At 40.4% G+C, this 15,987-nt stretch overlaps 1 protein-coding gene and 1 long non-coding RNA gene across 2 annotated transcripts in view; one reads left to right on the top strand and one right to left on the bottom strand.

Annotated features, from left to right (window-relative positions):
- The window catches only part of LOC311285937, a 458,548-nt gene that overhangs the window by 201,267 nt on the left and 241,294 nt on the right, over positions 1-15,987 (bottom strand). The window lies entirely within an intron of this gene.
- dnajb14 (DnaJ heat shock protein family (Hsp40) member B14) overlaps positions 1-15,987 on the top strand; it is a 174,389-nt gene that overhangs the window by 77,902 nt on the left and 80,500 nt on the right. The window contains exon 2 of the mRNA XM_084401810.1: positions 1,372-1,549. Coding sequence (XP_084257936.1) covers positions 1,372-1,549 — 178 coding nt within the window. The remainder of the gene's footprint in view (positions 1-1,371; positions 1,550-15,987) is intronic.

Below are 15,987 nucleotides of genomic sequence, written 5' to 3' on the forward strand. Positions count from 1 at the left end.
TTTGATATACTGGCACATAGACAAAGATCACCTGACTGTACGTGTACATGAATCATTACATATCATAAATCACTGGTCACAGATCAGGCATTAGAATTAACAGTTACAACTTACATGTTGTGGCATTACTGTGAAGTCCATATAGTAAAAGTCTGTTTGCAAAGCCTGTGCCAAAATTGTGACTGTTTTACCAAAGAATCCACAGTGAAATTTACCGCATACAAACAAATAATGCATAACAAATAATCACCTGAGACATTAACATTGTTGAAAATAAATAAAATAACCACATTCCTAGTCTACTCCTACTCTATTATGTCATAAAGAGGCACATTCCAGGTCCACATTCCTATACACTAGTTGACCTTTTCACATCGGCATCATGAGGCTTCTACATTCTCCGCAAAAACATTTGTGGCGTCCAACTTTTGTATTCTTCACATATATTTAACATTAATAAGAGTAATTAGAAATGTTCTAAAATTTGAAGTAGGCTCCAACTCCGCTACAGGCCTATCCACCTAATATGGTCAAATGAGGCCACAGGAATTTGTCCCAGTGCCGGTCCTGTGCAAAGTAGGCTACTACTTTATTCTCAAAATCTCATATTGCTATGACTTTATTCTCGTAATCTTAGATAATCTTAGACTAAAACACAGTCATACTATATACGTTTTTTTTAAACGTATTTCTGCCATTACAGTTATCTTTACAACAATACCAACATAATGTAGTAAGAAAGTTTAATCGTAATGAAAACATTGCACAATTTTTCCAGAATTGACAAATCTACGGTTGATCGTTCACATCTGGCGTACGTTACAACCTTAACATAATCACCAGTTAAACCATAACACCCGCAGGGAAAAGATGAAGTCACTCACTGAAGTTTTATTCAGGATTACCACGAATGGTTTAGAAGCTTTAGATCAAAACAATGGCTGCATCCGTACTTGTCACATTCAACTTATATTTTGCATATTTGTCGCATATGCATACTGTCGGATGGTTTCCGTGCACAGCACACAGATGCGAATTATCTATAATCTGTTTTGTTATCGATGTATCTAAATATAACTAAAACGTGGCATCCATGTATTAATGGAAATTTTCATAATAAACAGAAGAATTATTTTATAGGCTACTTTAATGGTTGAGTATGAGACATATATTGATCAAACAATGTTTCTATTTGGATTTACAATGTTATTTATTCCTGTGATTCAAAGCTGAATAGCTAATGAACACCAACATGAAAGAGGACTGTCAACTAGTCTAATGTAATAATACATTTGTTATTATTTATTCATAAATTGGAATTGAATTTCCCAGTCAAATCTGCTATTTAGCCTAGTTGTGTTTTGTTGGCAGTGTTGTTGGAAGCCTTGCTGAGGAATGGTACTTCGGCAGGGAAAAGCACTGCATACTGCAGGAAGTCATCAAATGGAACAGACCCTGGATCCCAAACCCAACATGAGGCACAGAAACAGGACTCCACTGCAGATTTAACAAAAGGATTTACTAAGGAGCAAGCTGAAGGGGTACAAAGGCAAGTGTGTATAAATTATTAGGGCCCAAGCACTGAAGGTGCCATGGTCCCTATTGTTTTCTTAAGGATTATTATTTATTAATTTATTTATCTTTTATTTAAGATCTGGGTGCTTTTGGGACCTTTAACATGTTTAACGTCTCGTGAAATTTTGCGCAGTCAGCCAAAAGGTAGTACATGTTCAGGCCTGGGGAGGGGAGGTTAGGTTCTGCATCAACCCCTTTTTTTGCAGTCCATAAACTAGGAGCATATACACTCACCAGCCACTTTATTAGGTATACCCTGCTTGTATTGGGTTGGATACCCTTTACTACTCAGAGCATGTAACCAGTTGATCTTTGCTGAAGTTGTCTTGATAAGATAACCAGTTTAACCCTCTGGGGACCAAGGTGTTTTTGGAGCCCTTGAGATGTTCTGACATGCCTTGAAATTTGTGCTTTTTTCAGTTATTTATAAACATGTTAATGGCAAAGGTGTAAAATCACTCTATATAGCACAAACAGGGCTACCAAAATATGCGGGCAACGTGTATGTAGATGTTTGTATTTTTAAGAGAATAATGTTTATGCGTGGTTATTGGAAAAAATTAAAATGAAAGTGGCTGAATTAAGACCACAAAACACATATTAAATATGTGTCCACAAGACTTTTGTCTAATTGATGTTGTACCTTTGAGTACTGGCTTCAAAATTATGTGAAAATAGTCTTGCTTTATCGTTCACAAAAAAAAATACATTGATTTAAATGGTGTAAAACAGGTTTTGCTTGGAAAGCCAATATGCGAGGGGGGCGTGAAGGAGTAGTTTACACCTGGGTTGTCCCACCCACTCTGCATAATGACTCTGCATAATTAGCCATTCATTCAGGTGTGACACTGACTGAGCCACAATGCAAGGACAATGTATTTAGAAGAATACTTATATTGACCATTTAAGATTTCGCTTACATCTATCTTGTAAATATGTTTAGCTATTTTATTAAAAATGTTACAATTACAACAATAATTACAATTTCAACAATATTTCAAGTGTACTCTTTCTTTGTAAAAAAAAAAAAAGAAAGAAAAAAAAGATTATAGGCCTACATTTTATCATATGTATTAATTAGTTTGAATATAGCCAACATTGGAACATCTAACATCTTAGTCTATGACTTTATTTTTGACAAAAATAGTGTGACTAACGCCTGACTAACGTTGTTTTATTGAAATATCAGGGCATATAAATGTTAATTTACGTTGCTTATACAAATACATTTTATTTCAACATATTCCAGTCGATTTTTACTCATCTCAGTAGGCTATGGCAAAGCAGTTTATTCTTTCACACACAGACACGCGATTCATATTTAGGCTAAACACTCTTTACAAATATGTACCCTTCATTCATCTCACAGAAACGCGAGTCATATTATAGAAATGCGATTCATCTTTTTGCGGTTTATAGGCCTACACTAACGTTATAACGTTATTCCACACTTGAGAAAAGAAAACAGCCTACCTCACTCCTCAGCGCGATCTGCTGCTCATATCAGGAAATATTTCTCCTCATCAGCACTGTGGAAACTTTTCTCCATAAAGGCTATAATGTCTCACTCGCGCTTTGTTTACAGCTGATGTGGGGGCGTTTCACAGACTGAAATGGTTCTCAGAATTTGCATTTGAATAGCGCGCGCTCTCCGGGGAGTGGTCAAATTACTGTGAATCATCTCGTAATGAGCTCGACTGGAGTCGCTCTCTTTGTATACAGATTACAGAAACTAAGAATATTTGTTTTTTATATAAATGACTTCATTTAAAAGATGCGATCTCAAGCTTTATGCCCGTGGGTCTGTTTGCCTGTTTGACTGAATTTTTGCGGAGTTATAGATCATTTTCGAACGCGTTTCAAACGGGAGTTTACTGACAGAGAGAAGGCAGAAATCGCATCATCTTAATTTTTCTTTATTTGTCAAAAAGCAAAACACTTTATTTTTATTGTGAGTATACAGAAAAAAAATAGAAACTGAACAGGATCGATTGATGTATTACACGAAAATGAAAGATCAAAATTAACAGAGCATTTAGTGTTTATTTTCATTGCTAAAAAAAAAAAAAACGAGCAAAACGCGCGGGCGCGTTTTTGGTCCCCAGAGGGTTAAGGACCTTTGATGAATGGAAAGACAAGGCTGCAGCCTGGCACAAACTTAAAGGTTCTTAGAAGACTTCTAGCTCAGCATCATATTCACGTCAGAATTTCTCAGAATCAGCCATTAATCATTATATATATATATATATATATATATATATATATATATGTATGTATTGTACAGGGATTTGCAGTCAAAGACCCAGAACCAGAAATGATTAATTAAGACAAGAGTCAGAATTATAATAAAGTAAAGAAAAGTTTTACTGAAGATAGTTTGCAGTTTCATCAGCAGAAGTCAGCTTCAAGACTCACAAGGAGTTTGTAGGCCGCCCTACTTACAGTTACAAAGATCACAGCAATTATACCCTTCACTAAGGTTTAAGCTACGTACTTGCTTCAGGTTGAATGATTCTAATCGGCTAGATAAACATAGTAATTTTCCACACATACGGATAGACTGAAGCATATCTCCATCGATTATGCAGCTGACACTCGGACCCTGAATTTAGGCACGTTGTGACCTTCCAGGTCGCAGATTTGGGTTACTGGGTGCCAGCCTGTCCAGAACAACAACTCAGTCAATCTCGAATAATGCCAGTGGTTCCTTAACCTGTAACCAAAAAGACCAACACACACACTGACACACAGCTTTTCCAAAGTTGCATTTGGCCAGGCTCTAACTATAAACAGGAGAGTCTTCTCAGCTTTATTAGAATAGTCAACAGGCAGGGTAAATCAGGGGCAGACAGAACAACAGAGAAAATCTCAGAGCAGAAGTAACGTTAGATAACAGGCAAGGGTCGAGGCAGGCGGCAGGAATCACAGTCCAATGAACAATCCGGGTCGAGACAGGCAGCAGAAGAATCAGAAGTCGGTATAACAGTCCGAGTCGAGGTAGGCAGCAGAAGAATCAGAAGTCGGTATAAACAATCCAAGGTCAGTAACAGTTCAGCAAACACAGGGAAAACGCTCAGAAATTGTACGCCGGGGAAATGCAATACTTCGCAATGAACTTGAGAGTGAACGGGGTTTATATGGGTGAGTGTGGATGAGCTGCAGGTGTTTGTGCAATCAGTCCCAGGTAAGCGGCATGATGGGATGTTGAGTTTGTGATGGTTAATATTCTGGTGAAAGTGTCCTACAGTGGTGAAGAGGAGCTGGAGTGGAAGCCTGCTCTGTAACAGAGCCCCCCCCCTGCGAGCAGCTCCTGAGGCGAGAAGGCAAATGGCGCCGGGGTCTTCCACGGAGTCTTAGGTTCTTGGTGGACAGCCACACCCACTGGCCTGCACTGTATTCAGGACCCGGGCGACGATGACGGTTAGCCTGTCGTTCTTGTCGTCTGACTGCATGAAGAAGGTGAGTGTGAGCTTGATCCCAGACCTCCTCGCTCTTGTGTAGCCACTCGGTGACAGATGGTAGATCAGTGGGTTCTCCTGACCAGGGGAACAGGAGAGGTTGAAAGCCCAGGATACATTTGAAAGGGGTAATGCCTGTGGCAGGTTTGACTATGGAGTTCTGGGCGTATTCGGCCCAAAACAAATATCTGCTCCACTCTGTTTGTTGTTTTTGACAATAGGTCCGAAGGAAGCGGGTGACGTCTTGATTCAGGCGTTCGGTTTGCCCATTGGACTGTGGATGGTACCCGGAGGTGAGACTGATGTTGACGTTAAGCTGTTTGAAGAATGCGGTCCAAATTCTGGAGGTAAACTGAGGACCACGGTCCGATACTATGTCTTCGGGCAGACCATAAAAGCGGAATACCTGATTACAGAGGAGTTCGGCTGTCTCGAGTGCAGTGGGGAGTTTGGGTAGTGGTATTAAATTGGCTCCTGTCTGCCTCGCTGCCTGCTGTGAGTGTGTTTGCCTCGGTGCTGTAAGCTCCGTCTTAGCCTCGTATTTCTTTGTTTTGAACCATCATTTACTACAATTTGTAGTTGTTTATACTAAATACAGCTTACCCAACATCTCAGATTGACATCGCTAGCATCCGTTACTACTAACACAACACGCTAATTCGCTACTGCTAGCCTGTTAACGCGCCACCCGTGCGCTCAGCTGTTTTATTTATTTATTTTTTCTCTCGCGCGCTCGCGCCTTTGAGTTCATAAAAGCTCAGGTAAGTAATAATCAGTCAACAAACACGGTGAGTAATGTCTTGTCCTGTAATTGTCACCTGCACTTCATGCCACATGTTTAGCATAGACTTCTCTGTTGGCAATGTAGGATTTATATGTGATAAATGTAAGGAGACAGTTAGGCTGACAGAGAAGATTTCAGAATTAGAGACACGCATCCAAACTTTAATTGAGGATAGTAAGAGTGCTAGAGCTTTAGATACTATTTTGGATGCGCCTAGCATAGTGAACTCTTTACATGATTCGGTTCCAGCTGAAGTAGAGCCTGTGCAGCCGGGCAAATGGGTGACAGTGAGGGATCGCTCTAGTCGCGGATCAAAAAACCACTCTTCCGTTCCGATTACCACAACAAATCGATTTGCCCCGCTCAGTGAAACACCCACTGAGAATTCTGTTGATTGTGCCCTAGTAATTGGTGATTCGATCACACGGAACGTGAAAATAGAGACACCAGCGAACATAGTCACATGTTTGCCGGGAGCCAGAGCGCCTGACATCAAAGCAAATTTAAAAGTGCTGGCTAATGCTAATCGTAAATTCTCTAAGATCATTATTCATGTCGGCACTAATGATGTTCGACTCCGCCAGTCGGAGATCACCAAAATTAATATTAAAGAGGTGTGTGAACTTGCAAGTACGATGTCAGGCACTGTAATTTGCTCTGGCCCCCTTCCTGTTCGCAGGAGTGATGAGATAGTTAGTAGATTGTGTTCACTGAATCGCTGGCTGTCTGAGTGGTGTCCGTGTAATAATATAGAATTCATAGACAATTGGAAAAGTTTTTGGGGCAAACCTGACCTGTTGAAAAGAGATGGTATTCATCCCTCCTGGGATGGTGCTGCTCTTCTATCTAGTAATATGGCTCATAGTCTTAGAGCTCAAACATGACAAATTGGGCACCAGGTCAGGAAGCAGACAGACTGGCTAAACCAACCGTCTGCTAGCGGCCTCGCGTCACCCAGGTCAGATAAATCCCATCACATAGAGCCTCTTTCACCTAGCTATCATCATATAGAGACTGTGTCTGTTCCCCGATTTTGGAAATCCAAAAAATGTTTAAACCTATCTAAGGTTAAAAATTTAATTGATGTTCAACAAATAAAAAACAGCTATAATACAGATGAGCAAATGATAAAGCTTGGGTTGCTGAATATTCGATCGCTTACTTCAAAAGCACTCATTGTTAATGATATGATTTCAGATAATAACCTAGATGTGCTGTGTTTGACAGAAACCTGGCTAAAACCAAGCGATTACATTACTTTAAATGAGTCCACCCCGCAAGATTACTGTTATAAACATGAACCCCGTCTGAAACGCAAAGGGGGTGGTGTTGCTGTAATTTATAGTAATATTTTCAAAACCACTAAGAAATCAAGTTTCGAATATAATTCTTTTGAAGTGTTAGTGCTTAATGTAAAAATATATAGTAAAAATGATAAATCACGTTTGAGATTTGTGCTGGCTACTGTATACAGGCCACCAGGGCACCATACAGACTTTATCAAAGAATTTGCGGACTTTCTATCAGAGTTAGTATTGGCTGCAGATAAAGTACTAATTGTTGGTGATTTTAATATACACATCGATAATGAAAAAGATGCATTGGGATTGGCATTTAAAGACATTGTAAACTCAATTGGAGTTAGACAACACGTGTCAGGACCTACTCATCGTCGTAATCATACTCTAGATCTAATATTATCACATGGAATAGATGTTGATGCCGTTGAAATTCTGCAGCAGAGCGATGACATCTCAGATCATTATCTAGTCTCGTGTAAATTACATTTAGCCAAGGCTGCAAAGCCGACTCCGTGTTACAAATATGTTAGACCTATCACTTCTGCTACTAAAGATTGCTTTATTAATAATCTTCCTGATCAGTTTCATCATTTTAGCATCCCGGATAGCTTAGAAAAACTTGATATTGCAACAGAAACTTTTAACTCTCTCTTTTCCAGCACTTTAGACACAGTTGCTCCTTTGCGCTTAAAGAAGATTAAAGAAAATAATCCAACGCCGTGGTACAACGAGCACACTCAGGCCCTTAAGAGAGCAGCCAGAAAAATGGAGCGCAACTGGAAGAAAACAAAATTAGAGGTATTTCGCATTTCATGGAAAGAGAGCTCGATTGCTTACAGAGAGGCTTTAAAAGCTGCTAGATCTGCTTATTTTTCAAACCTATTAGAAGAAAATAAACATAATCCTAGGTATTTATTTGAAACAGTGGCTAAACTAACGAAAAAGAAAGCTTCAAACACAGAAGGTTCCAAGCAGCACAGCAGTAATGACTTTATGAACTTCTTCACTTATAAGATTGATAATATCAGGGATAAAATTATAACTATGCAACCGTCTACTACAGTATCGCATCAGGCAGTGCATTGTAGTCTCCCTGAGGAAAAATTTGATTCATTCATTGCTATAGGAGAGGAAGAATTTACTAAACTCGTTAAATCATCTAAATCTACAACATGTATGTTAGACCCTATACCGACTAAGCTACTGAAAGAGATGCTTCCAGAGGTCATAGATCCTCTTCTTAATATCATTAATTCCTCTTTGTCTCTAGGATACGTACCAAAAAACTTTAAGCTGGCTATGATTAAACCGCTTGTTAAAAAAATGCAACTTGATCCTTCAGAATTAGTCAATTACAGGCCGATCTCGAATCTACCCTTTCTGTCAAAGATACTAGAAAAGGCAGTATCTTCACAACTATGTTCCTTTCTAGAAAGAAATGATATCTGCGAGGATTTTCAGTCCGGATTTAGACCATACCATAGTACTGAGACTGCTCTCGTTAGAGTAACAAATGATTTGCTCTTATCATCCGATCATGGTTGTGTCTCTCTATTAGTGTTACTCGATCTTAGTGCTGCGTTTGACACCATTGACCACGACATTCTTTTAAATAGACTAGAAAACTATGTTGGCATTAGTGGAATTGCACTAGCATGGTTTAAATCATACTTATCTGACCGTTATCAGTTTGTAGCAGTAAATGAAGAGATGTCTTATCAATCACAAGTTCAGTATGGCGTACCACAGGGCTCAGTACTAGGACCGCTGCTGTTCACTCTGTACATGCTGCCATTAGGAGATATCATTAGGAAACATGGAATTAGCTTCCACTGTTATGCCGACGATACTCAGCTCTATATTTCTTCAAAACCTAACGAAACTTACCAATTCACTAAATTAACAGAATGCATAGCTGATATAAAAAACTGGATGACTCGTAATTTCCTACTTCTAAATTCTGAAAAAACAGAGATTCTAATTATTGGACAAAAAACTTCCTCACGTAATAACCTAGAATACTGTCTAACACTTGATGGCTGCTCTGTTAAGTCTTCGTCGTCGGTTAGGAACCTGGGTGTGCTCTTTGATACCAATCTTTCATTTGAAAGTCACGTGTCTAGTATCTGTAAAACCGCATTTTTCCATCTTAAAAATATATCTAAATTACGTCATATGCTCTCATTGACAAATGCGGAACAATTAGTCCATGCGTTCATGACCTCAAGGCTAGATTATTGTAATGCTCTACTGGGTGGTTGCCCTGCACGCTTAATAAACAAACTACAGCTGGTTCAAAACGCAGCAGCTCGAGTTCTTACCAGAACCAGGAAGTATGACCATATTAGCCCGGTTCTGTCAAAACTGCACTGGCTCCCTATTAAACATCGCATCAATTTTAAAATATTGCTGATTACTTACAAAGCACTAAATGGTTTAGCTCCGCGGTACTTGAGCGAGCTCTTAACGCATTATACTCCTTCACGTCTATTGCGATCTCAAAATTCCGGCCAGTTGATAATACCTAGAATATCTAAATCGACTGCTGGCGGTAGATCCTTTTCCTATTTAGCACCAAAACTTTGGAACAGCCTTCCTACCATTGTCCGGGAAGCAGACACACTCTGTCAGTTCAAATCTAGATTAAAGACACATCTCTTTGACATAGCGTTCACATAATACATTATAGACTTCTATAATTCAATATTAGGCTGCATAGATTAGGTCAGCTGGAACCGGGAACACTTCCCATAAATCCTGATGTACTTGTTACATCATGAGAAGAATGGCATCTACGCTAATTTTAGTGTCTTTGTTTATCCCAAGGTTTTCCCGCAGCCTGCCGGATCCAGGCCGTTTCCAGATCTGATGAAGGACCTTCGCCTGGACCCGATGTCAATGCAGTGCTGAAGGGCCAACTAGTCTCTCCCTATGGAGGATCCCTTTCCCACTCTACAGATAACGCGTCGTCGGGAAAACTCAATTTGCGTATCTACCCCGAATTGATAAAATAAAATAAAATTCTGAATCAAAACTATAAGGAAACACCAGTAATTTGTTTAGGCTTGGTTTGTAGGGAATTCCAAACCTGCACACATATATTCAAACGCACATAATTATAGAACCCGTTCTTAATGCGCATCTGAACGCCATCAGCGTTTCTCACAGGTTCGCTAAAGTCTGTGTAGAGAGAATGGTGTCGTCTTGGCGGCCCTAATTTAAAAACAAATGATCGTTGCGACGGAAGCGAATCAATCAAAACTAACTTTAGCTGGAAAATAACTTTATTAAAGAACCGCTATAAAGCCAAAACAATCTTACGTTAAATTATACATTTATCTCTGTAAAGCTGCTTTGAGACAATCTACATTGTTAAAAGCGCTATATAAATGAAGATGACTTGACTTGACTTGACTATTAGACGGCAGGCCTTGGAGAATCGGTCAACGATGGTAAGTATGGTGGTATGTCCTTGGGAGTTGGGTAGATCCGTAATGAAGTCGATGGCGATGTGGGACCAGGGGCGGTGTGGTGTGGGTAGTGGTGTTAAGATAAGAGTCCAGCAGGTTACTGTCTGGGTGATTTGGATGTGTTGCAGTTGGAACAGTCCTGAACGTATTTGATGGTATCAGACAGTAATGTGGGCCACCAGAAGCGATTTTGGAGCAGCTGTGTGGTAGCGGTGATCCCAGGATGACCAGAACTGGGCATGGAGTGAACTTGATCGAGAAGACGAGGACGAAGGTGGTCTGGAACAAAGAGCAGATTAGCTGGGCATTCTGGAGATCTGGGGTCTTTCTTGAAGGTTTCCTTGTTGGATTTCCGTGATAATATCCCATTGTACTGGAGCCACCAGGAGATTTGTGTGAAGGATGTTCTCGTGAGCCGGGGTTTGAACTGTCTCCTCTGTTTGACGTGAGAGTGCGTCAGCTTTGATGTTCTTGGTTCCTGGTCGATATGTTACTGTGAACTGAAATCTGGTAAAGAATAGAGCCCATCTGGCTTGTCGGGGGTTCAAACGTTTGGCCGAGCGAAGATATTCAAGGTTCTTATGGTCCGTGAGAATTATGAATGGTTGACCAGCTCCCTCCAGCCAGTGGCGCCATTCCTCCAGGGCTAGTTTCATAGCAAGCAATTCACGATTACCCACATCGTAGTTTCGTTCAGCCGGTGTGAGTTTGCGGGAGAAGAAAGCACACGGGTACAGCTGTTTCATAGCTTCGGATTCAGGTCGAGACAGAGGAAAGATCCTTCCCCGAGGAGGAGAAGCTCCAGGAAGGAGGTCTATGGCACAGTCGCTGGAGCGGTGCTCGGGGAGTTGTGATGCTTTTCTCTTACTGAAGGCTTCGATGAGGTCTGCATAATCAGGTGGTATTTTGGGTTCTTCTGGATCTGACGTGGCAGTTTTGGGATTTTGAGGAGGAAGGCGAGTGAGACTCTGGATAAACAGCGGTTTTGACAGGTGGGGCCCCATTGAATGATCTGCCCCTCCCTCCAGGAGATGTGAGGGTTATGGTCATGTAACCAGGGATGGCCGAGGATGACTGAGTGACGAGGGGATTGAATGACATAGAAACTGATGTCCTCGGTGTGAAGTGATCCGACGTGCAGTTTGATTTGCTCTGTGGTGCTGTGAATTTTCCCCTCTCCAAGAGGTCGGCCATCTAGCGCCTCCACTGCCAAGGAAGAGAGACAAGGTTTTAGTTCCAGGTTGCATTGTACCGCGAATTTGCGAGATATGAAGTTCCCTGCGGCTCCTGAGTCTATTAGAGCAGTGGTGCTGATACTTTTATCATGAATCACTAGGCGTACTGGTAAGGTGAAACTAGATGTGGTAGTATGGGCATTGGTACGGGAACTCACCGAGCGGGAGTCAGCAGATGGACGAGCTGGACAGGCGAATTTCATGTGTCCGGGCTGGCCGCAGTACATGCACAAACGGTTCTGTCTCCGGCGTTCTCGTTCCTCTGGGGTTATGTGAGTGAAACCGATTTGCATGGGCTCGTGCATGGTGGGTGTGTCCTGAGAATAGTGCGGGGGAATTCGCACAGAGCGTCGAGAACGGATCAGGTTATCCACTTGGATGGCTAGATCGATGTATTCGTTCAGGTCTCTTCCCTCGTCACGGCAGGCTAATTCGGACTGGAGCTCAGCGGTGAGTCCCTTTCGGAAGAGAGTTTTAAGTGTATCCTCCACCCAGTTGGTTTGCGCCGCTAGTGTGCGAAACGTGAGTGCATACTCAGCCGTCGTGCTTCTTCCCTGTGACAGAGCTAGTAGTTGTTCTCCTGCGTTTCCGCCCTCCGTGGGGTGTTCGAAGACGTGACGGAATTGTCGAATAAACTCCCCAAACGTGGCGAATGACGAACCATCCGGTCTCCAAACCGCAGTAGCCCATTCTAATGCTCGACCCGTGAGCAGTGAGCAGACGAACGCTATGCGACTCGCGTTAGTGGTGTAAAGTGGAAATTAATAACAGCTGGTTCAGTCCCAAATGATGGCCTACAAAAAGGTCTCATTGCCAAGGTGTCACACAAGACACATCTCATGATGGGTAAAAGCAAAGAGCTGTCTCAAGACCTTCGCAGCCTAATTGTTGCAAAACATAATGATGGCATTGGTTATAGGCGCCATTCTAAGCTTCTGAATGGTCCAGTGAGCACTTTTGGGGCCATAATACGGAAGTGGAAAGACAATAATTTCACCATAAATTTGCCTCGACCAGTGCTCCTCGCAAGATTTCTGATAGAGGAGTGAAAATAATAATCAGAAGAGTTGTCCAAGAGCCAACACCAAGCTGTATGGTGTTTTTAGGGTAATGTGCACTGCCATTTCTCCTCCAAATATGGTGTGTATTATGGCATCCAAACAGTTCAATTTTGCTCTCATGTGACCACACTATATTCTCCCAGTATTTCACTGGCTTTTCCAAATGTTGTGCAACAAACTTTAAATGAGCTTCAACATGCTTTTTTTTCAGTAATGGAGTCTTGCGTGGTGAGCGTGCATACAGGCCATGGCGGTGGAGTGCATTACTTACTGTTTTCTTTGAGACAACAGTACCTGCTATCTGCAGGTCTTTTTGAAGCTCTCCACAAGTGATCCTTGGCTCTTTGACAACTCTTCTGATTATTCTTTTCACTCCTCTATCAGAAATCTTGCGAGGAGCACTGGTCGAGGCAAATTTATGGTGAAATTATTGTCTTTCCACTTCCGTATTATGGCCCCAAAAGTGCTCACTGGACCATTCAGAAGCTTAGAATGGCGCCTATAACCAATGCCATCATTATGTTTTTTAACAATTAGGTTGCGAAGGTCTTGAGACAGCTCTTCACTTTTACCCATCATGAGATGTGTCTTGTGTGACTCCTTGGCAATGAGACCTTTTTGTAGGCCATCATTTGGGACTGAACCAGCTGTTATTAATTTCCACTGACAGGGGTCTGGATTGCTTTTTAATTACTGTAAGTTTTCAGCAGTTGTCTTGGCTTTCCATGCCTTTTTGCGCCTCCCTTTCTTCATGTGTTGTGTTCAATACTTTTTCCCTGTGTCATTTCACATTATTACACATAACTTAATTTCTGAACTTATTTTTGTTTGTTTCTTTGTATGTATGGCTTACTTGGGTTGTTACCAACATCTGGTGAAAATTTCATGTCAATAGCACCTTTGGAAATATATTTACTGAGAAAAATGATGATGTGTTCAATACTTATTTCCCCCGCTGTATATTTTCATATACATGCAATGTATTTGGATGCTAAACTATTCTTTATTATAGGCTTTGTACTTCATTCACGTTCCAATATCGACGGAAAAAAATCATCCACTTCACACGCGCAAAAATGTGCTTGGAAACATCACAGTTGAACGGTGCTTACTGTGAATGGTATGAATTGTACTACTGACTATTTAAACAGAGCAGTGTAATTTTTATATGTTAGGTTGACTATTTTATTATTATATTTTATTAAGGCTATAATGAACAGGCTGCGATGTCAAGATTGCAATGCTGGAATGTGTGTGTGTGTGTGTGTGTGTGTGTGTGTGTGTGTGGCGCGTGCGCGATTGAACAGTGGACACATAAAAACATACTCCGTCATTTTGTTCATACAGGACATCATTCAAACTGCAAAGTGTTAACTTATATTTGTGTACACTCACAATGAAACACAACATTGTGCTTTTGTAAAATAAATTCAAGCAATCCACCCCCCGAAAGGCGTTTATTTTAAAATTAAACTAAAAAGCTCATGGCTGCACAGGCATTCATAACGGTGCGCATCCACGGCGAGGAACGAGCAGAACAGAGTGAAAGTTTTTTTAGTTCATTCCTACTTCCATAGGAATTCATTGAAAACGCTCGCTCTACTCCGCACCATTATCAATGTCCGTGCGGACGAACATATTTTACTTTCGTTTTTAAGTTAGCGATTCAAAAGCCCCCAGCGGTGTCACACGTCGATTTACCGGTGGTAAAATATTCTCACTGTCACATACCTAGTATAGATACAATAGGCCTACCTGATTTTGAACACAAGAGAGCCCTATGTATGTCTTGTACATAGTCATACATAGCCCTATGTATGACTTGATTATTTTTTTATTTTTTTACTATTACCGTTTTTAAACTTATAAATAATTCTTAAATAAAAAATAAAAAAAGAATAAAATGGGTTTAGTTGTGATATTTGTATACTTTTATATAGAAATTAATGGTGTATAATTACATTTTTAGAAGATATGAGGCTTTTAGTGTTTCCTTTTTGGACATTACTTTAACCCTCTGAGGTCGGCAAACGCGCCGGCGCGTTTTGCTGGATTTTCTTCACATTGTAGCACTATAAACTTAAATTACTCCGTCATTTATGGTCATACAGAAAAAAGAAATATAAAAAAAGAATCTGTGATATTTTTACTTTTGTATGTGTCCACTTACAATCAAATCAAAACATTGTGCTTTTGTAAAATAAAGAAAATAAACAGGGTGTGCTTTCTGCCTCTCCGTCGCGGTGAACTTTTTTTTCTTGAGCACGTCTATAAACTGAAACAAAACTCAGCGAATACTTGTCACACATTTATGAGCCATATACCTTTATAAACATTTAAGTGTGTACTTTTAAATGATCGGATTCAAACTGAAAACAAATATTCTCTGTTTAAGTAATTTGTATAAAACCAACAAGATGTCCAGCTATCTCAAACGCTTCCTAATTATTTTTTAATTTGAACACGCCCACTCGCGCAAAAGACATTCACATGCAAATCTCCACATGGAACGCGAACGCGCTCATTACCTCAAAAACAAAACACCAAAACACTTCACAAGTCTCTGCTTTTCGTCGAGTTTGAAAGACGCGCTGTGAGCTTACATTGGATTTAGGCTACTTCAGAAGAAGAAGAACGCGATTTGAAGACAAGAAAGATGTAAGGTAAGAAATTCTTACATATTAGTTTGTTATTGTTGCATAAATTTCACATTGCAGTTGAACTGTTGCTAGATATATGCTGAATATTATAATATTTAGACCCGTGTTTACTGTTACTGTGTTTGTGGATATCTGCTCAAATGTAGATATGTATATGGTAACCAGAATGTTTTATATTTGAGCGCGATCACGTTTGAATGTATCATATTTCGGATCGCGATCGTGTTTGAAAAGCACCAAATGGCTTCATGTTTTTACTATTATCTCATTTCATATCATCATAACGAATGGAAACATTTGAAGTAACATGATAATCAATATATTTTTCTCTAGCTTAGTTGTTACTGAAATATTTTTGAAGATTTATAGGCTGCTATAGGTTATTGTTATTATTATTTTATGCAGCACTGCGCATAGCCTATGCCTACAAGGCACAACAAACC

Source organism: Rutilus rutilus (assembly GCF_951802725.1).
Source record: "Rutilus rutilus genome assembly, chromosome: 2".
NCBI lineage: Eukaryota > Metazoa > Chordata > Actinopteri > Cypriniformes > Leuciscidae > Rutilus > Rutilus rutilus.